General features: G+C 38.0%; 1 protein-coding gene across 1 annotated transcript; it reads left to right on the top strand.

Moving 5' to 3' along the window:
• The first annotated feature begins 22354 nt into the window (after positions 1-22354).
• LOC131027378 (uncharacterized mitochondrial protein AtMg00860-like) lies at positions 22355-22795 on the top strand. Its single transcript, XM_057957413.2, has one exon. The coding sequence runs from the start codon at positions 22355-22357 to the stop codon at positions 22793-22795; it is 441 nt and encodes a 146-aa protein (XP_057813396.2).
• The last annotated feature ends 1196 nt before the right edge of the window (positions 22796-23991 follow it).

Genomic DNA, 23991 nt, shown 5'->3' with positions numbered 1-23991 from the left:
TTGAGTTGTGTTAAAAGTTGACATGTTTATGAAACTTGAGTTGTATTACAAGTTGATATGATTTGATGGAGTGATATGATGTGAAACTTGATTTAGATTTGTTCAAAGTTTTCAAGTTTTTGAGATGATTTTGATTTTGATATCCATATGTTGATGAGGGAACTAATATTTGGACTTGCATTATGTTTGACAGGAGCATCTTGGTGTAGTGCAGTCGAGTGAGCGATTTTTGAGACTGTGTCAATGATACCATGATTGACACAGGGAAACAGGGATATTATTGACAGGTGTGGCTTGACCTCTTTGCTAGAGATGCCTCGGTTTATTGTAAACCAGGGTTTGTTGACAGCATTGGCAGAGAGGTGGCATAGCGACACGAACACCTTTCATTTAGCCATAGGTGAGATGATAGTGACACCTGAGGATTACTACCGGATTCTATGGATTCCTGTAGCAGGTGCACTGCTACCATATGAGCAAACAGAGGAGGGTGGGACTGAGGCATTGCACCAGATTTTTTAGGATGATACCTTTTGCGGGTATGAGATCCCATGGTAGGAGTTTTTGGACTTGGATTACGCTCCCTTGCCATTAGTTCTAGTAGGTTTCATTTGTTGGCATTATGTGAACTGGCATGAGCCTTATGTGACCTGGCATGAAGACATAATGATATTGTATGTTGTCATTGATGTCAATATGAGACATAGTGTGAACCGACACATGTCATAAGTGAAGAGAGAGGAACCAACATATGTGTGAACCGGTTTATATGCCAAAGTGAAGCGGCATATTTGTTCAAAGTGAACCGGCATGTAGTTATGGGAATCGACACATGGAAGCACTATATAACTACCGGTTGGTAGCAGCTTCCACATTGGGGTTTCTGGTTGATGTGCCTCAAGTCTGTGTGTTTCAATCGGTGATCTTTATGTTGTGAGTTAGCAGTATGATGGAGGATAGATCGTGTTGCCACATAAGCTCTGTGTGCGTGAAGGATCTTGCATGAAGATGACTATTCCTATCTACCTCAGGAATGTGTTAAGTCTGTCAAACGGTGATAACGTGTGATGGGTTATCAGCCGCCATGAAAACGGTGGATAATGGACGATGGAGAATGTCTTGAGATCGATTCAAGACTGGTGCATTTAATGCAGTATGATTCAATGGCCAGGATTGAACCGTTTGAATTGCTCAACCTAACAGGTTTAGGGTTTAGGCTTTTTGCTATTGACCTATATGTTTCCTATAAGGTCGATGTTGGGTTTCTATCTGAGGTTGTTGGCAAAAGTTGTGAGTGTGTATCCAAGGAAAGTGATACGTGATTCTTACCAGACCAAAGGAGAGAAGAGATACCTACAAAGTGAATGTGTAGAAGGAAAAGAGGAGCCTAAATGGATCAACATTAGCATTGAGTGCTGTTAACAAATCATTGTAATACCTATTGATCTCTAACCATTTCAACAGTTGTAAAATCCCCTAACATGGTAGCCTTAACTGGCTTGATTCAAAATCCCTTAAATCGGGTGGTCTTAAGCAGCTTGATTCAAAATCCCTTAACCAAGTAACTCAAGGCTAATGAGTTCTGAGAAGCTAGAGAAGCTTAGGAGATCCTTTCAGCTATTGAGTTCTTAAAATCCTCTAACAAGGTGACCCTACCGAGTTTAACCCTTAACCGGGTATCCCTTAATCGGGTGATCCTTAACAGGATCGGTTCCTACCAGAACCTATTGTAATGTCCTTAATCGAACAAGGCTCCTAATAGAGTGGACTTCTAAAGAGTTCAAAAAGTAGCTTGTGGGTATTCATCCCCACCGTGGTTTTTCCCAGTTGGGTTTCCACGTGAAAAATATGTGTGTCATGTGTAATGCTTTTGTCTTGTGATGCTCTGTTTTATCTGTTATGCACATGAAGGTTCTGTGTTTTATGTCTGTCTATAAAACATATTCAACTCACTGTTGTGAAGATTTGATGGTTAAGTTTACTAGTTTATGCATGAGGATATAATGATAATGTGGTATTGAGCTAACAGAAAAGCTTATTGAGTGACCGGTTCATGACTGATTGAGCTATACTAGATGTTAGCGGTTGCACTCTGTTTTACCGGTATCTCTGTTTATCAGTCATTTAGAGTATTTGCTGACAAACCAGTTTTGGACTGTATTTGTATTTGTACTAATTCACCCCCCCCTCTCAGTACCAGTTTGGTACTAGTGGTTCATCATTGAGTTATCATCATTGGTGGTTTTCTATGTCCTGACCATAGGTCGAAGGGATTTTCTATTGGATGGGGGTTAGTGCTAGAGGACATGGTGACACAAGGTCATCATTTTGCATGGGGATCAGCTATGCTAGCCCATCTATATAGGGATCTTCATGAGGTAGTGTACCTTGGATACGATAGTCTATCAGCTGGTGTGACACTTCTCCAGGTATGGGCATGGGAGCATATTCCCGCAGCTAGGCCATTGGTAGATAGAGATAGGCCTGTTGGATGCGCTTACGCATATGGGTACACAGGTTTAGTTGTCCAGCATAAGCTGGGCAAACTAGAGCATTGGAGGAGAGTGTTAGATGATATTGATATGGTCATTTGACAACCATATACAGGTTGTGAGGTTTGGGCAGAGGATGGGATGAAGATGCCACATGTCTTCATGTCCCAATATCTGATAGGGCAGATGCCCTTTATTATAGAGAGATTTTTGCATAGTCGGGTGCTGTGGCAGTATGGACGGTAGCAGGGCATTCCACAAGGAGCATGTCTATATGCTTGATGGAGACAGGATATCCCAGATTGGGGTCCTATGATTGATAGAACGGCGGCCGTAGATGAGTACTTTTAGTTAGCCGACTAGATTTGGGATTATGCCCCTGAGATCGTGGATGCAGGGATGACTCATGAGTTTGTAGGACTCTTCGTAGCACAAGCAATAGCTAGGATATCTGATCCAGCGGAGATGATTCCAGCATACGATGATGATGAGGAGGCAGATGAGGGAGGGGGTGATGGAGGAGGAGGAGATGGAGGAGATGATAGAGGAGGTGGGAGAGGTCAACGTGCAGTTAGAGGGAGATTGGAGTTATGGAGGAGAGAGGATAGGGGTGGAGATGGAGGTGGGAGGGGGATATGGGCAGAGAGAGCTATCCAGCGGGTGGTCTTGGATAGAGGGAGAGGGGGTTTAACAATCAGAGCTGGAGAGGAGAAGCGGGTGGAGGAGGTGATAGCAGCAGTGGGAGGATATGAGGATGTGCGAAGACCAACTCAGAGGAGGAGATCAGATGTATTACCTCCACCAGCATCGAGGACAAGTAGAGGGATAGGGGGTACCCCCTCACTGGTACCCCTATAGATGCGGATTCCAACACATGTGGAGGACACATAGATTAGATCATTGTAGTTGTCAGTGCAGCAGTTGCAGGCACAGATACTAGCGCAGCAGTGCCAGATTACATAGCTAACCACAGAGCGTGATACTAAGATAGAGCAGCAGGGTCGAGTAGAGGATCTCGCAGCGAGTTTGCAGAGGTCAGCAGCAAGTGGTCCGATGAGAGACACCTTGAGAGAGCTGGCTTTGAGAGCCAAGGAGGTGGAGTATTATAGGAGACATTACGAGGATGCGGTGCCCAGGGACCGCCGAGTGTAGAGTTTCATGCAATCAAGATCGAGTCGATCTTCATAGACTAGTTCGCGACCAGAGAGCAGAGGCATGACGGGGTCTCATAGATAGGATCCACCTGGAGATCTAGGGGCTGGGACATCTGTGGAGAGACCGTCTCCTTTAGGAGATAGTCACACTTGAGAGACATTGTCTCCATTGTATTTTTTATCATTGTTTTTGTTGTACTAGGCATAGACATGATAGATATTATATATTGATCATTTGTTGAGATATATATATATATATATATATATATATATATATATATGACACCATTTTCTTTGATCATGTGATGCATTATGGATTCATGCTTTCTATATGCTTTTGCTTTATTCTATGATGATGCAATGCTTAGATAGATGTGCATGATGTTATGAGATGTATCTTGAAAATGAGATGTATGATATGATATGTTGTGAGATGTATCTTGAAAATGAGATGTATGATATGATATGCTGTGAGATGTATCTTGATATGCTACTAATTGTAAAATGATATGCAACTAATTGTTTTTGAGCATCCTCATTCTGTATTTGTCATCCGATATAGCCACATGTTATTTGCTTTCGATATATGTATCATCATTGAGCCTTGATTGATCTTGGGATATGTTGAAAATTTATACAAGCATAATGGTATAATTGAACCATGATGACCTGAGAAAAATTTACATGATGTTTGATTTTGCAAGATAGCACAAGTGTCAAGGTATAATTGAACCAAGACGACCAAAGTGCGGATTGCGTATAAACATACAAGATTAAACCATGTGTATGCGTAAAGTGGAATCATGTCTTCAGTGATGTGTTTTGAATCACATCTTGAGAAAAGTGTATACACAGTACAAATGATCACCTCACAGATAGAAGACTAAGAAAAAAATATTGGAGTTTCCCGATGTTCTCTAGTTGTGAAGCATTGTGGTGAAAATTTAGAGAACCCAATAATTCAAAAAGTTCAAATGCAAAAATAGTCAAAACTTTATACAAAATGCAACATGTGATACTTCAGAAAATCATCCATCATATTTCTTTTGTGATTCTTTGTTTGAACGATCAATGTTTTGCTTTGTGATTTGCATGAGCCTTTGGTTGTTGGATATGATGTTCTGAGTTTTGCAAATAGTCTTGACAGTTTGAACATGCTGCAATTATTTGATGGTTATTGCCCCTAGCTAAGTGTACCTCTTGATGTAGGTATGTATAGTGATTACCAAGCCATGGTGAGATGTGGTGAAAGGCTAGATGGATAAATCAGGATAGTGACTATGCTAAGTATGTCTTGAATGGATATTTGTGATAAAATGTCGGGTGATGGCCGATAGTGCTTTTACTACGGAGATAACGATATGGATATAGATAGAGGAGTTGTTCTTTCACAATAGCGCCTGTTACCAGGTTTTCACCAGTTGCTTTTATTGTACCCTTTTTTTTTTGCTTTTTCTTGATTTTTTGATTTTTTGACTTTTTCCGTGCATTAGACTACTCAAGTGTATTATCTCTTCAGATGGATGTTGTTAATTGGTTCATCGAGCACATCTCCTTCTAAAGTTGTTAACTGATAAGCACCTGATCCATAGACTGATATGATGACATAGGGACCTAACCAGTTAGGTTCAAATTTCCCTTTCTTTTCTCGATCTTGTTGATTTCTAGGATTTTCCTTGAGTACTAGGTCACCAACTTTAAAAATTTGGGGAATGACTTTTTGTTTATAGCTTCTGCACATACATTGCTGATATGCTTTGAGATGAGTGTAAGCACGCTACCGTCTTTCATCTAATAGTTCAAGTTCTTGCAGTCGGTTAACTCAATACTCTTCATCTGGGATTAAGCCTTTCAGAGAGACTCTGAGAGGGAGTTTCTACCTCCAGGGGTAAAATTGCTTCTGATCCATATACCAATGAGTATGGCATAGCTCTTGTAGGTGTGCGAATGCTAGTTCTATATGCCCAAAGTGCTGGATTAAGCTGCACATGCCAATCTTTGCCTGCATCATTGACTGTCTTCTTTAAAATTTTCAATATCATTTGTTGGATGCTTCTGCCTGACCATTCCCCTGTGGGTAGTATGGTGTAGAGAAACGATGTTGGATTTTGAATTTTTCACATAGTTCTTGGACATCTTGGTTTTTGAAAGGTCATCCATTATCAGTGATGATGGAACTAGGAATACCATAACTGTAGATTAGATAATTAAGGATAAAAGAGGCAATTTGTTTCCCAGTCACAGTGGTCATGGGGATTGCTTCAATCCACTTGGTAAAGTACTCTGTTGCAGTTATAATGAACTTGTGTCCATTTGAAGATGAAGGATGAATTTTGCCGACTAAGTCTAGTCCCCACTGACAAAAGGGCCAGGATGTTGTGAATGGCTGCAGTTCCTGTGATGGTGCATGTATAAGATTGCCATGGATTTGGCATTTAGGACATTTTTTTTGCAAAGTGATAAGAATCTTTTTCCATTGTAGGCCAGTAGTATCCCATCCTTAGAAGATTTTTAGCAAGAGTAGTACCACTGGAATGTGTGCCACAGATACCTTCATGAAGCTCATGTAAAGCAGAGTCAAATTCATTACGATCAAGGCAATGAAGAAGAGTACCATCTAGACCTCGACGGTACAAAGTATCAGCAGTAAGGGTATAACGGGCAGCTTGTCAGATAAAGTTACGTTTTTGGTTTCGAGACAAGTCAATGGGTAGGATGTTGGTCTTAAGATACTCATATATTGTTCCATATAAGGGGGAATCTAGACCAGTTAAGGCATAGATGACATGGGATTTTGAGTGGTCATAGGCTGGGGAGAATTGTTGCTCTACTAGAAACTCGTAACGACTCTATTGTTCTGGAATTTGTAGTAATGAAGCGATAGTAGCCATTGCATCGACTGCTTTGTTGTTCAACCTTGGTATTTGCTCAAAGGTGATGTGTATAAAATATTTCTTGAATTCATCCACCATTTGCTTGTAGGGTAGCAGCTTGTCATCCTTTGTCTGATAGTCATTGTTGATTTTATTGACGACTAATTGTGAGTCTCCATAGACTTTTAACTCTATGATTTTCCATTCTACGGCCATTTTGATGCCTATAACCAATGCCTCATATTCCACCATATTATTTGTGCATGGGAACATAAGCCTATATGATCTTGGTATAGTGTGTCCTTCAGGAGTGATGAATAGAATGCCAGCACCTGAACCATGTTGTGTGTAGGATCCGTCAAAGTATAGGGTCCATTGTTTGGTAGAGATAGCAAGAACGTCCCTATCTTGAAATTCAATCTCCATAGTTTGTTTTCCCAATAGTGGTGCTTCTGCTAGTTGATCTGCTATTACTTGTCCCTTGATAGCTCTTCACTCCGTATAGTGGATATCAAACTCACTGAGAATCATGACTCGTTTAGCCAATCGACCTGTAAGAGCTACTTTGCTGAGTAAATATTTGAGAGGATCAATTTTTGCAACTAGCTTAATTGTGTGAGCTAGCATGTAGTGGTGGAATTTTTGAGAGGCGAAGACCACAGCTAAACAGGCTTTCTCAATAAAGGTGTAATTTAGCTCATAGTCGTTCAATGTCCTGCTGATGTAGTATACTGTTTGTTCCTTGCCTTTTTGATCTTCTTGTGCTAACAGTGCCCCCAGAAATTTATCTGTTGTCAAAATGTAGAGAACAAGTGGCTTTCTTGCTATCGGCAGTACCAGAACTGGTGGATTCATCAGATATTGCTTGATTTGATAGAAGGATTCGGCGCACTTGGCTTCCCATCTGAACGGTACATTTTTATGTAGTAAATGATTAAATGGGATACTTTTAACTACTAGTTGAGCGATGAATCGTCTGATTGATTGGAGTCATCCTTGTAGCGACCTGAGCTGGCTGATATTCTTTGGTGGTGGCATCTCCATAATGGCTTGTACCTTTGGTGGATCCACTTCAATTCCCTTTTCTGAGACTATGTAGCCTAACAATTTGTCTGATGTAACCCCGAAGACACACTTCTTAGGGTTGAGCCTAACTTGGAATTTTTCCAATCATTCAAAAATATTTTCTAAGATGCTTAGATGTTGTGCTCTGGTGAAGGATTTAGCTAGTAAATCATCCACATAGTCTTCCATGAAGGTATGCATCATATCATGAAAGATTGTTGTCATTGCTCGTTGATAAGTTGCTCCTGCATTCTTTAAGCCAAAAGGCATGACATTCGAATAATATGTTCCCCAAGTACGGGTGAATGTTGTTTTATCTTGATCCTCTAGGGCTATCTTGATTTGATTATAGCCTGAAAAACCATCCATTAGTGATAACATTGCATGGCCTGCTGTGAGGTCTACAATGATGTCAATACTCAGTAAAGGAAAGTCATCCTTTGGATAGGTGTTGTTGACGTCTCTAAAATTTGTGCATATTTTGATACTGCCATCTGGTTTTGAAACTGGTACGATGTTGGAAATCCATTCCGCATAGCCTATGGGTCGGATAAATCTGACATCTAATAGTTTCTTTATTTCAGCTTTGACCATGAGTGCCACATGTGGATTCATCTTTCGTAGTTTTTGCTTAACCGGTTTAGCTCCTAGAGTCATAGACAAGTGATGCATGATTAATTGTGGATCAATCACGGGCATATCTGCATATGCCCAAGCAAAGTTGATTTGCTTTTCTTTAAAAAATTTGATAAATTCTGACCTTTCTGCTTCTGTCAGAGATTCTACAAGGTATATATTTTTTGCTGCTTCTGTAGTACCAATGTTGATTGATTGAGTGGGCTCAATCAATATGGGTGATCGCTCATGAAAATGTTTAGGAAGAGTGTCAAGTCTCCCATCTTTAGGTGCCTCAAAAAGGTTTTCACCCTTAGATGCATCCTTTATTTTTACTTTTTTGTGATCTAGACTTGTCATTGACTGGTTTTCAGCATCAGATCCTTTATTTGGTTTATTTTTATGACTGAGAGACTTGGCACTCCCTTGGTTGCAGACATCATTACTTTGTTCACTGGTAGAGCCTATTTCTGGGTTAACGGTACATAGGTAGTGAATAATAGATTCATCGTTTGGGAAAATTGGTATATCATGTATTTTGGGTTCATCCTAGTCGATGAGGTCAGGAAAGACAAGTGGTAAGGAATCGTTTGGTGGATCAAGTTCTGTTGCGGTAAGTGTCAGGATAGAGGTTTCATTGTGATTGGTTTGGGTGTTAAAGAAGTCTAGGATTCCGTCAAGGTCTTTGATGGTATCATCCTCCGTATAGACTTGTTCATAATGTTTTAGCTTGCTTTCCTTAGCGTCATAGATATTCTGTGGTCCAAATTCAAGTAATCTAATTTCTATGCTATGTTCTTCTCAAGAAAGGGATATAGAACTAGTATGTTCAGCGGTATCTTCAGTAGCATTTGAGCAGCTACCCCATTCATATTCATTGGAATTAGTCTCAGAGTTATCATCCCAGATCTTTTCAGTGTTGTAAATAGGTATGTTGAATGGTGAAAATAGATCTTTGATAATTGATACTAGTCTGCTAGTTTTTTCTGATTTTGTGTCAGATTCTGCTTCTATTCTTTGCATTTGTTCGTAGACTATTTCTTCTCGGGGAGGAATGATGTTTCCCTGAGGTGATTCTGCTTTGTTGGATATTTGTCCATGAATATGAGCTATTGTTGTAGATGTTGCCTTCTTGTGAATGATGGGCTTCTCCTGATGTTGCTTCCTTTCGTGATGTTCACGTTCTTTACGGATTGTCTCTGTTGACTCAAATAGTGCTTCTTGCCAGGATTCTTCTTTGTACTTCTTCTTTGCTTTCCACTAAGGTTTTTGATATTTGCGTGGTATTTTCTTTGGTAGTAGAGTGAATTCAAAGCCCAATCCTTTTTTGTCTTTCCTAAATTGTGAAGGAGGATCCAATGGTTCTGTGACACCTTCCTGATGCTTAACAATAGGTCCTTTGCCATTGTATCCCATTTGCTGCATGATTAAGTAGCCTTTTCCATATAGGTGTGTGGGTATAGCTACTTCCACAGTAGCTTCTCTGTCTTCTTCCTCATCTTTGTATAGCCAACTAAGGATATCCCTTTCCTCGGATTCATGTGCTAAAGTGTCGAGTTGAATGAATGTACCATCGAACTTGGTGATGGGTTGGGTTTCTTGATGTGTTGATGATGTATGTAATCCATGAGATCTAGGTAATGTGGGTAAGATGATCTAACACATGGGTTCCAAAGAGTATTCCCCCATGCCTTGTTCTTTGATTTTCATTTTCTACTTGAAATCTCTAGGTAATGATTTAGACTTCTCTTGTTGAAGATCTGATGCCGAGGGATTCTGTTTCTCTCTATTATGTGGAACCAAACTGTCCTGGGCTACCCCCATTGCATTACAATGTTGAAATGGGTTGTGATCAGCAGATATAGAAACTTCCTGCCCATTATAGGGGAATTTGACACACTAGTGATATGTAGAAGGCAATGCTTGCATTTCATGTATCCAGGGTCGACCTAATAAGATATTGTATGTGAGGTCTATGTCTAAGACCTGACACATAGTATCTCTTTATATCAGTCTGACTTAAATCGACAACACCACTATTCCTTTAGAGGATCTTTCTTCATCATCATATGCCTTTATAGTAATCTTTTTGTGTGGATCAATAGACTCTTCTGAGAAGCCTAATGCACGGATAAGTTTTAAGGTACATATATTAAGCCCAGCTCCTCCATCTATCAATACTCGTTTCACTTGATGTTTATAGACGATGACTTCAATATGGAGAGGAGTGTTATGTGGATGACTTAATGAGATATTATCATGCTCCGAAAAAGTGAGATTATGAGGTCCTGCCATATCAGTGACCATGGCTTGGAATTTGTCAGCATCCAAATCTTGAGGTACATTTGTTTCTAATAACGCTTGTTCCAATATGTCTTTGTGTTTCAGCGAAAGTTTCAATAACTCCAATATAGATATTTGAGCAGGAGTTTTGCGCAGTTGCCTGACTAGATCATATTGAATTTTGGGTATAGCGTTTTTTGTTGGTGTATGTCCCTTCAAGACATATTTTTGAGCTCTTATTGTTACGTTGATAGATTCACGATCACGTTGATCTCGGATTGTGATGACATTGACTTGATTGTCTTCAGCTGATATATGATTGATGGTGTTATTGTAGATGTGATTGATACGAGCTCCACGTGTATCGTTCGAGGTTGAAGCTCCATCCTTGTTGTAGTTTGGAAGAGGATTCTTAAAGGCTCCATGGTCACCATTTGTCTTGAGACCATCTACCATTAAATCACCTCTATCAATCATGTACTGAATAATTTTTTTCGGTCTCATGCAATCATTTGTTTGATGACCTTTATTGCGATGAAAATCACAAAAGTGTGAGTCATTCCACCAAGGTGGTTTGATTTGTGGTTCATAGTTGTTGATTGTTGGTAGAGAGATAATTTTGTTTGCCAGGATTTCTCTGAATGCTGACTCTAGTGATTGTCCCAGTGGTGTGTAGACACATTTTTGGAAATTGTTGGTGCTACCTCATGAATTATTATTAGGTCCTCGATTTGTATGATTGTTTTGAGCATTGCTGGTGTTATTGGTGTTGTTGGTATTGGGTTGACCTTGATTGGTATTTAGTGCATATGTGTTAGTGTCTAGGTTAGCACCTTTGGGGTTCTTTGGGCAAAATGTAGCTTGAGGATTACCTGATAATGCGAGCATGGGCTGCTTATATTTTTGATCATTTGATTCATTGCCACCTTCATTTCCACTGCTTTTGTTTCTGGTCCAGAATCTGGATTTTTCTAAGTTGTTGTTGTTTTGGTTATTGTAATTTGATGAACCTGTTCCTTCTTTGAAGAATTTTAGCGTTCCTTTCTTGACACATGCTTCTTCTACTTGAATGTCGTTTTGAATCAGTTTAACAAAAGACGGTATGCATTGGAGCTTGAGCCTGTAACTCATCTCACTATTCAAGTTATTGATGAAAATTTCCATTTTCTCCTTTTCAGGAATATCTCGAGGATATCGTGAAACCATACACCGCCAATGTTGAAGGAATACCATGAATGTTTCATTATTTTTCTGTTTTGCATTACAGACATCTAGCATGGTAATAGCATGTTGAATGTTATAAGAATATTGAGTTATGAATTTGTTGACTAGTTCATCAAATGATCTGACAGGAGGTGTGATTTTGGATAACAATTCCATTTTTTGTCCTCCCAAACTTCTTGGGAATAATCTCATCAGATAGGTGTTATTGTGGGAAAATTCAAGACTCATGGTGTAGAATTCTCGGACATGATCATGAGGATCACTTTTGCCATCGTATTTGTCAAATTTTGGAATGTTTGAGTTTGGAGGAAAAGGGACCATGTGCAATCTTCTATCAAAAGGATAAGGACAAATTTCATTTAGTGAATACCATACTGTTGTCCCTTGTTGCATGTCTTGCATTTGTTGGGTAAGGGCAACCAAAGGCACATTGTTTTGCTGAGGGAAGACTTCTTCCCTTGCATTAATCCTAGGTTGAAATGGTGTATGGAACAGTATGTTTTGCTCGGGGATGTGTTGCTCAGGGATGTTTTGCCCTGGTGTATTTTGTTCCGGTATGTTTTGTTCAGGAATATCTTGCTCAGGGTCGCGTGCTTCTCCTTCTCATTGTCGTTCTTGATATTCGTAATGTTGAGATCTTGTTCTAAACATGTCTATGTCAAAGTCTTTAGGAAGTTTAACCCCTTTGCTTGTAAGCATGAGTAGGTATTTTTCCTTGTCATTTTCATGAGTCTTTCCACAAGTTTTTGAAATGAAGCACTCTCTTGACATTCTTGAAGAAGTTCCTCAGAAATTTTGGCGTCCTCTAGATTCGGATGCTCAAAAGGATTTGATAATCTCCAATTCATGCTAGATTCTGATTGCATTTTGCTTTGTTTGTTTTTTTGAGAGCGAGTAACAACATGCATCTAGTAGAAGCTTTCTATGATAAAGGGGATAAAATCCTCTTCAATGTGTTGCTCAAGGGTTGGTGGTTCAAATCAGGGTATGTTGTAAGTGATGCACTCATCAGGAAAGAATGCAGGATTGATCTTTCCTCCACGGTTTATGATTTGACTGAATGCGGATTTTTGACAATATGCCCTGGTCTTCAAAGGTTCTTTTTCAAATTCATTGGATTTGTTCTAGATATAGAGTCGTACGTGATGAAGAAATGTTCAATGAGATTTGAAGAGTTGGCAATTGATGTATAAAAATTTATTTCTTTTGGCAAATTTCAAAAAACTTAGTTGTTGTTTCTTCAACTTAGTATTATGATCAATATTCTTTCTTCTCAGAATATGAGGATTATTCATGCATAAGTGATTAATGGTTTCCTTTGAGTTGTTTTGGATTGAGTTTATCTTGTTTTGAAGACTCAAGTTTTACTTTATCAAAGTGAAGGTTTAGATGCCCCCTCACGACAAAGCGTGCCAAATGATATGGATAAAGTTTCCCGATATGGAAAGTTGATTTGACAACCTGAATTTTTTGATCAAGTGTTTTTGGGATAAAATCCATGAGATAAGAAAGGACCTATTTGTCACTTGTGATGATGTTTCCCGATTTTGATAGGATAGATATGTTTATCGCACAACCAGTTTTGGATGTTTGGACAACTTTTGTTTGACTAGAAATTTTCTCTAGATATAGTTTTCAATACTCTGTTTTTGATATTCTATTTTGACGAAAATGAAGCCGATCAAAGGAGGCTTCCAAAAATGTTTTCAAAATTTTCTAAATTTATCACTGTTTTGCCCCCTATTTTTTTGGTTTTGATCACGCGCTAAAACAGAGACCCTATGCGCTACAAGAGTTTCTCAAAGCGCTAGGGAAAATACCCCATGTGCTAAGTTGCCCTAGTCTACATGCTAACTATTTCTGACAGTAAATTTGGTTTTTTATTTGGTCTCCAAGTATCACATGCTAATATGAGCCACTGATGCGCTAATGTTTGCACCTCACGTGCTAAAGTTTGACTTCCACGTGCCAAGTTGATACTCCGATGCGCTAGGATGGTTTCAGGACGCACTAATTGTTAGTGTTGTTTCTAAATTTTGATGAAGCGCTACTGTGAATACTTGATGTGCTAAGGATAAATTGTGATGCACTAAGGTATGGTTGATACGCGCTAAGATGTTGCTCCTACGTGCTAAACTGCCCTGGTTTGATTGTTTTCTATGATTTTGGTGTTTTGCCTTAAGTTTTCAATGCTGATGGATGATTTTCTGAAGTAACAAATGCAAACACAGCACAACATACATAACCATTCTTGCCTAATCTAAACAATAAGTGTATATTCTGTGAGGATGTGTTCAAATCCCCAATGTTTCAACAGGGTTGGTTACAAAGAATACACTTCAAAAAGACTCTTTATTCAAGGGTCATAAGTAATACCATAGCCCACTAGTCTCGATACTCCGTCAGCTCAAACACCCGTGTCACCCTCTAGAGGGCGCCCGTTTTTTTGCCTTTTGCCAGAAATTAACTCAAAGTGAATTGCTTCACAATTGAGTAGTTATCTTGGGAGATATATGGTGAGTAATCTTGGGGGCGGATTCTTCCCCACCCTTGCACTATGATATTACTAATGTCTGGTTAATGACTCAGCTCAAGATTTCTATTTCTAAGGTTCGTAATCAGGCTTCCTATTCAGCTGTCAGTGATAAACTCCCTCAGGAGGCTTCCCAACCTTTAGAAAAAAGGCTTTACATATCTCAAGGATACTGGGGGAAGGCTAATCATTGCGCGCAACCATTGAAAAGGACTTTCGTCACTTTCCACTTTTGATTATAGTGGGTTGGAACACTTGGCATCAAAGCCGTTTCCCACTTAGGTCATTCCCTTCACATCGGCCATGAATGGCTTTCAGAGTTTTTCAACCCCTCGGGAAGGCAGACCTGCTAAAGGATGTAAATACTATATGACTAAAAGTGTAAGAGTAGTCTGACTTTTTGATCACCCAGTTAAGGGGAGAGCATATACCTTCTACTTTCGAGACAAGGCAAACAAGGTTCTTTTTACCTTTCAAGTCAATGATTTTTCTAAGATCTAAATGGAGATGTTGCTCCACAAAAACATGGGGTTTATTTTAACCTTTCATGGCAATGATTTTCTGATCTATTGAAAAAAAAGGGTCAACAAAGTAAATCTGATGTTTTGTCAATAAAATAAATCGATCCAAAGGGGAAGATCTTCCCTCTTTGGTTGCAAATGACTTTTGGACCTTGTGTGATTCTTTACCTTGCTAAAACCTAAAATGGATCCTTTTATACACCAAAGGATGGTGAAATTATTTTTAAGCCCTTTGATTTTGCAAAAATGAAAATTTGTGTTGTTCTTTTTAGAGCCCAAATTGAGAAATTTTCTCCTAGAAAAGCAAGAAAAATTTCTTTGTTGTTCTTTTTTTTTTTTTACTTGCCCAAAATAAAAGTGAGTTCAATTTTAGCTTTTTAAACAAGAATATTAAAAACTTTCAAACCTTTTAACTAACTTAGCTAAGTTAGTAAAAAAAATTCAAACTATTTTAAATCCTTATCTCCTAAACAAACAAAAAAATGAGCTCCCAAACCTGCAAGAAATCGTTAGAAATTTTTTTGGATCTTGTGGACTTCTACAAGTCTAATTTCACACTCGGTTATAAATTTTAGTTTTTGCCTCTATCTGTGATGTGCTACAAAACAAACTATACGCACTACAATATAATTTGGATGCGCTATCTGATAGGCCTGATGCGCTAAATTGTGTTTCAGATGCACCATTTTGTGTTTCAGAGGCACTGCTTTGTGTTTCTTCTACTCCAAGACCTACAGGAAATATTAATAAGAACGATGCACTAAGGTAAAGACTTCAAGTGCTATAGAATAGACCCCAAGCGCTAAACAGTAAGCAGGATGTGCTAGACTATTAACCAGATGTGCCAGGGAATGTTTCCCACGCGCTGATTCTTGTTTCCCGCATACCTGCAAAAGGGGTTAAATTCGAAAACCAATTTGATATATGGGATCGGGCCCCACGGTGGGTGCCAAAAATGTATGCGGGAAAAGTGGGTCAATAGAACTTAAAATGTGAAAAATGAAACTCCAAGAGGCTTGCCTACACACCCACGGGACTTCTTGGTGCAAGCTATGGAGTCATGAAGGATGAATCAGCTTCCCAAGGTTGGTTCCATGGTTCTCTATCTCACAAGGTCCCTCAAACCAATGCCTCTGCTCCCAGATCACTGAGAAAAGTGGTTTAGGGATGATAAATGTAAGAACGAGGGATGCTTTGATTGATTTTAACATGAGAATGCAACCTATCTATGCATGATCCTACAAATGAAATGAACTAGATTATAAGATGACAAGATTAGTAATGATGCTATCCTAACATGATATACTAGTTATGTGGTTAAACTATTGATAAAAGAAGCAATCTAAAATGATTATTAGATTAATTATTATTTGCAAAGAGAGAGACTAAATGTGATAAAATTGACCATAAGTATGATACTAAGAGATTGCATATGTGAAAATGGAGGAATGAGAGCTCTATTATAGCAAAAATAGGGCAATGGATGGCCAGGATTGAAAGAGATAATCAAGGGTTGAGTTTGAAAGTTTCTCAATCCATGTTCACAATTTTCACCAATGAAATGGTGACAATTGGAAACATAGGGTTGGTTGAGAGGAGATGTAAGAAGCATTAAATGCTTGAGAAGACCTCATGGTTACCTTAGGGGGTAAGGGTTAAGGTTAGGTTAGGATTATCCATTGGATAAAGCTTTTACCCAGAGGATAAACTCTTGTGCAAAGGATTAAGGAATAACCATGGTCAAAGCAATAAATGCTTGATGAGACCCTTGGGTTACATGGAGGTTGAGTTTAGAGAAAGTCTTTAATCATGTTGGAGGGTTGAGTTAACCATTAATGGTTTGGAAGACTTTCAAAGTTAAGTTGTTGAAGCCTTTAATGGTTTTCAAAGACTTTGAGGGTTTTGAGAAGTGACTTCCCCTTGCTTAGGGATGTGACAATATTTAGGAGATGGGTTAGGCTAATTTAGAAGTGATTAGAAGAGTCTAGAAGGCGGTTAGGAATAGGGTTTAGGAGGCAAGTGGGAGATGTAGGATTTTGCAAGTGGATGGAGAGATAATAGGATTTAATTGAAATAAAGTTAATTTAATTCAATTTGGTTGCAATTGGGGAAATTGAATAAATTATATTTATTCAATTTAGGGTAAACTATTAATTAAATTTGAATTTAATTAAAAAGTGGATAGAAGGGATTTAATTGAATAAAATGATTTATCCCATTAAATGGTAAAAGAGGTTTAGTGAATTTAATTTAAATAAATTGAGTAGTTTACTTAATGTAAATAGAGGAATGTGAGTGATTCAATTAAATTGGATTTAATTAAACAAAGGAATGAACATAAAATATTCATTTAGGAATATGGTCATTTTTATATGTCTACAGAAAGAATTTCTGAAAATAGAAGAACATACACACTAAGAGTGACCCAAACTTTAGTGTGGTTGTAGTATTATTCTTCTTCGGTTTCCTTATTGTATTGAGATTTTCAAAATGATTCTTCAATAACACTTCACATAAATCAATTTGCATACCCTTTTTAACAATTTTATAAGCCAAATCTACAACTGCACATGGTACACTATTTTCTCTTGTAGACTAGAAGAAACAATAACCAATAACTCTAATAGCAAAATTGAGTTTTGCATCAGTCACATTGTTCAACTTAAGACCTCTGCAATCAGACTCAACACTTGTTAATGTTATCAATTCCTTCTGTGAAATCATCTTCTATGCTCAAGCATGGTCAAATATAGGGTATCTGGTTATCATGTGAATAATCTCCTTGGTGATCTTGAAAGGTTGATCCTCTAACCACATAAAATCGTCATGCACTCGGCTCAAGACAAATTTGACCCACTGGTGTTTGAAGACTCAAGAATAGGTTAAGACTTCGGTCAATCCCTTAACTTTGATATGCTCAAACTTGCTATTTAAGATTCCATTGGTGCACAATTCATCATACATATCCTTAATCTTAGTATGACCTAGCTCTTCAACTCGGCACTTGGTATAAAATCTAATATCTTCGATCAATAGAACCATATCCAGAATAAGAGAGAATGCAATTTTCTCATCGGGTTCAGATGCCACTTTGGGAGGTAAGGTGTATTTCAGTGTAGGCTTCACAATGGTCTCTACTACAACCGATTTCTGTACCTTGGGAGCCATTTCAAACTTGAAATTTTACTTACAAAATAGCTTAGGGTTTCAAATAACTAGAAAACGCTTCCAACTTAGTAAATACTTTGCAAATATTCACAACTGATTTTGATTGGTTAACTGCTGAAAATGTATTTCAGATTATGCTAAATACCTTGAATTTGCTCTTGGAAATGTTTGATCGCCTTTTGATTTGCTCTGCTTTGCACTTTGAAAATTGGTAGGTGAAAAATGACCGTGCAAAATACTTTAAATACCTCCTTTTGACCTTATCGAGCTTTGTGCGGTTAGGTATAATAGGCATTAAATGCACTCGATTCCACTAAACCGACTATCTCACTTATAATATTTTACCGACTAGACATGTTTAATACATTTGCCGACTTCTCTAGTAATTCAAAAGACTAGATAATATTTCAAACTTGCTATTGCATCTTAGCTATGCATAATTTGGAATTATGTGCATGATTAAATAAGAACTGTTAAGATCTAACCTTGTGAGAATGCAGTCCCTCCATACCTTTATTGATGAATTCAAAGTGGATGCACCTAACTCAGTAGGTAAGGTGCTTCCTTCATTAGTTGACACATTTTCCTTCTTTTTCCAAAATTTCTGTAATTTGCTTCTTATCTCCTTAGTATCTCCTCTAGGTTGGTCTCTGTAGTCTTTAGCCACGTGTCCAACTTTGTGACAATGAAAACATGTCATTCCTAGATTTCTCCATGATCTCTGGTTGTTCATTCGAAACCTTATCATACAGTTTGCACTTATATGTTCATATCTTCCACAACATTCACACCATATTCTTGTATTGTAATCCCATGGTACTGAAGTATATTGTCGATTGAGATCTGTGTGAGTTCGGCAGCTTCTAGTGTTTGCTCGGTGTGGAGTCCACATATAGTTTTTCTGCTTAAACCAACATTTCTCGGTATTGTGTCCATATCTATTGCAATTTTTGCAAACCCCCTTGAATTTTGCCTTCTGATAATTGTTAACAGACTTTGTCCTACATTGCTTAGATGTGTGACCATACTTGTTGCAATTATAATAATAACCATAAAACCTAGTAACATTCAGTTGCTTAACTTTTCTGATCCGGCAAACGTTGGCAGTATGTCCTTGTTTTCCATAGTAGTTGCAAATAGGCTTCTTGTCCTTCATGTTATCTTTGTTTCCAGCTTTCTTTGATGATTCTCCTTTCTCGGTGGTGTTGATCCCTTTCTTGGTAGAGTTGTTTCCTTTGTAACCAAGTCCTGCAGTTTTGTTGGGTGTTCTCATATTTAGTTGCTCATCCAACATTCTTGATGCTTCATGGCTTTTCCTTAGTGTTTCTTTTGACTTCTTTTCTACTTCTAGTTCATCGGTCAATCTTGATAATTCAATTTTCAATGCTTGGTTCTCATTTTCCTTTAGAGTAGCTTCATGATGTGCATAATCCAATTGATCAGACAGATTATGTTGAACTTCAGTCATCCTTGATATTTCATCATTCTTTTCAGACACCATTGCTTCTAGCTGTTGTTTTTCTCCTTCTATATTTCGCATATTATCTTCAGCTGTTCTCAATGCATCAAGATTTTCAGCCATCTGTGTGCTAAAATACTCATGTTCCCTTCTCATTGTTTTTAGTTGTTCATTAAGTGTTTTGTTCTTTTCTTTCAATTATGTAATCATTTGTTCATATTCTTTTGACATGTTGTTCTCAGACGATGTCTCAATTTGTTCCACCAACTCTTGTGAGTCCTGTAAATCATCAGACAACCTTCTTCTAACTTTCAATGATCTTTGCATTTGCCTCTACATATCTGCAATCACTTGATTAGCATGATCCAATTCTTCTTGAAGATTCATAATTTTGTGTGATTGTTTATAGCCTTCCATTGATAGGATCTTTCTCTTTAGGCTATTAGTCCCTTTACCAAGAATTAAGCTCTGATACCAATTGTTAGGTCTGACTTGGAAAACTAATGTACTAAGAGCGGAGGGGTCAATCAGTACTTCAAAACTTTTCTTGAAAAATAGTTTTACTGATAAACACAAACTAAGTATTGCTGATCTCATAAATATATAATACTGAAACATAATCATAGAAATAACATCCATCAACATTTCACTCCATAACACAAAGATTTTTGGTCAAGCAGAAACTCTTGGTTAGAGAGAAAAAATGCGGTGGGGATGACACCCACAACTTCACTACTGCAGTAATCAAGATTGCTCGGTCAGAGCTACACATTTAGCTATTTCTGATAGCTTACCCTGTTAGGAGTATAAAGATCTTTAGATCTACCTTGCTAAAGGATTTTACAAACACTTTTACAAAAATGTTGTACCTGGTTAAAGGCTTTACAATTTATAGACTTTATTAGAGTCTTTTACCCTGTTAAAGGTTTCTAACACAACTTAAATAATTCAATCAAAATCTTTATAAAATATATGCAACTTCACATCTGAAATGTTATAGCAGACTCTATATGCTCAATATAAAATTACCTTTCTCATAGCATTCCTCGGTAATTGATAAATCAACTCGGTAACCACTTCGGTATACTCTGTCCCTTAAACTGTTCTCTGAAACCTTCTCGGTAACCTTTGAATATCTCTATCAATCTTCTTTCTTGACTACATCATCACATTGTATCTTCTCTCTTGATTTTCCATGTCATATCATATCTCAAATACTCAAATCATATTGTTTATATAGATCTCTGAGATGATGATCTGTTCATGCTTCGATCATACAAAAATGTTTTATTGAATGAATAAACATAGAAATTATTTCATTGGATATTCTCCCTCAAAATCATACAAAATATTTAAATGCAATTTCTTATGTAATAACGGTTTCATCTTCTCAAATCTTGTAACACGTTTCACATGTGTGTCCAAGTTCATTGAATCTGGTAACACGTTTCCACTTAGTTCAGATTAACTTGGTATACCTTCTTTGCTGCTCGGTAGACATATGAACCTTACTCGGTAGACATTTTGTATCCGTTTTGGTTCATAGCTCGGTGTATATCATCTTGGTGACTTGTCTCTCTTCTGTAACCGACACCGGTAGCCTTGGTATTTACCGACTGGACTTTTCAGTAGTATTAACCGACTAGTGTATATAGGATGACTTTGGGCATAAAACAAATGACAACTTAGTAAATAGCAACACTACTATTGGGGACAATGATGGTAGATTAGCAACTAGTGGGGATAGCAGTGATGACAAGGTGTTAGTGCTATTAACAGGTACCCAAAAAATCAATTACCTTTAAGGTGCATGGTGTGATATAGGGGTAGAGAGTGATATCATTGATTGACACTGACACTACTCATAATTTCATTGATGCTCAAGTAGTGGCAAAATGGGGATTACAGACAAAGGAGCTTGAGGGATTTAGAGTTATGGTGGCTAGTGGACACAAAATCCTATGTACATAGAGAATTACTAATTTACATATGAATATTGGTGACTATGAATTAATTGATGATTTCTATGTAGTTTACATGGGAGATTATGATGTCATACTAGGCATGACCTGGATGACTTCTCTTGTAGAGTTTACATTTAATTTGGAGAAGGTGGAAATGAGATTTCAGCATTGGGGCAAGAAAGTGGTACTTTGTGATTTATTAAATGGTGGACTTAGGGTGGTATCACTTAGGTGGATGGAAAGGTTGATCCATCATGAGCAGGTGCAATGGGCTGGTGAGATTTTAGTGATGCCAGAGCTGACATGACAATAAAAGTAGGAGTATCCTTCACAGGTTTAGTCATTGTCAAGACCAAGCACTCCAAAGTGTTTGGTGATATACCCCCAAGTAGACCTCCTGACATGGACATTGAGCATGTTATAGAATTAGAGGAGGGGGATAAAACTATTATTAATACACCCTACAGGCATCCAAAAAGGTATACAAATGAGATCGAGAAGGCTATCAGAGAGCTTCTCAAGCTGGGGCACGTCGGGCCTAGTAAGAGTTTGTTTGCTTCTTCAATTATGTTGGTTAAAAAGAAGGACAAAACTTTTAGGATGTGTATTGATTACAGGGATTTGAACAGGAAAACAATTAAAAATAGATACCTGATTCCCTGTATTGATGAACTCATTAGATGAGTTACATGGAGCCTATTACTTCTCCAAGATAGACTTGAGATCCTACTACCATTATATTTGGGCCAGAGAGGATGATGTGGAGAAGATATCTTTTAGGTGTCATTATGGACACTTAAAGTTCTTAGTCATGCCTTTCAGCTTGACTAATGCACCCGCTACCTTCCAATCCTATATGAACAGGGCATTCAGAGATCAGTTGAGGAGATTTGTGCTGATATTTTTTTACGACATACTGATTTACAGTAAGACTTGGGAGGAGCATTTGAAACACATAGATATTGTGTTGAGTATACTTGGGTGTGAATCCCTATACGTAAAGATGTCAAAATGTGATTTTGGGATGATAGAGTTGTATTTGGGGAAAAACATCAGTGCTGAGGGTGTTCGTGTGGATCTAGAGAATGTTTCTCAGTTGAAGGGATTCCTTGGTTTGTGTGGATTTTATCGCCGCTTTGTGAGGGTTTTTTCTCAGACTATTGTACCCCTTACAAATTTAACTTGGAAAGATGCCTTTGAGTGGTCAGACAAAGTTCAACAGTATTTTGACAAATTTAAGGAGTTGATGAGCACATGTCTAGTTTTGGCCATTCCTGATTTCAATAGACCTTTTGAATTGCATTGTGATGCTTTGAGCGAAGGCCTTGGTGCGGTATTGATGCAAGAAAGACACCCTATTGCATTTGAGAGCAGAAAGTTAAGGGGTGTTGAGATGGGCTACAATATATATGACAAGGAGATGTTGCCGATATGCATGCCTTAGCTAAATTCAAATAGTATGTGGTTGGAAGTAAGTTTATAATCAAGATGAATCATAATAGTTTGAGACATTTTCTTGGGTAGAAGGATTTGAATGATAGGCAACAGAACTGGATCAACAAACTATAGGCTTATGATTTTGACATATTTTTTGTCAAGGGCAAGAAAAACATAGTTATTGATGCTTTATCCAAGAGACCTCACTTGTAAGCTCTAGGTGTGTTGGAGGATGATTGGAGGGAGTTGATTTCTATAGAGAATGTGAAGGACAAGTGGGCTACTGAGATTATTGATGGCACTATCCATGATGATAGGTATACAATGGTTAATGACTTGATCATTTACAAGGAGAGGATCTTCTTAGTGCCTAGATCTGTTATGAATAGAAGATCTTGAGATCCTTCCACAACTCACCCACAGCAGGACACCCATGTTTTCTCAAAACTTACAGGCAAGTGAGAGAGTGCTTCACATGGAAAGGTCTTAAGATAGAGGTGTTATAGTATGTGAGGGAGTTCCCTATTTGTCAGTAAAAAAGAATGAGCACTCTTTCCTGGGTGGATTATTGCAACCCCAACCCATTCCTGAGAGGAAGTGGGACAGTGTGTTGATGGACTTTATTATGAGCCTACCTAAGGTCCAAGGTAGGGATTGCATGTATATTGTGGTTGATCAGTTGAAAATGTTTGCACATTTCTTTGCTATTTCATCCACCTATACAATAGATCAGACAATAGAGTTATTTTTCAGAGAGGTACTCAAGTTGCACGGGTTGCCACAGAGTATTTTCAATGATAGGGACAACAGGTTCATGAGTAATTTTTGGCAAGAGTTCTTCAAGTTGTGTGGGACAGAGCTTACATCAAACACTAGCTATCAATTGCAGACAAATCGGCAGTTCAAGATTGTGAATAAGTGGGTGGAAGTATACCTCTATAATTATATTGCAAGGAAGTAGAAGGAATGGGTGAAGTGGTTGCATCTAGGTGAGTAATGTTATAACACCACTTATCATATGTCTATCTAGATGTCACCTTTTATGGCCCTCTATGGCTATGAGGTTTCGAGCTTTTTGGATTTGTTGTTTGGTGATAGTTGGGCTCCTAAGGCTAAGGATCTCTTACAAGAGAGTCAAGATATAATGAGGTCCTTGAAGGAAAATATGCATAAAGCTCAAAATCAACAAAAGTAGTATGCAAA

This window comes from Cryptomeria japonica, chromosome 1 (assembly GCF_030272615.1).
Source record: "Cryptomeria japonica chromosome 1, Sugi_1.0, whole genome shotgun sequence".
Classification (NCBI taxonomy): Eukaryota; Viridiplantae; Streptophyta; class Pinopsida; order Cupressales; family Cupressaceae; genus Cryptomeria; species Cryptomeria japonica.
Note: the sequence above shows the minus strand (reverse complement) of the source record. Positions and strands in the feature narration are given on the sequence as shown.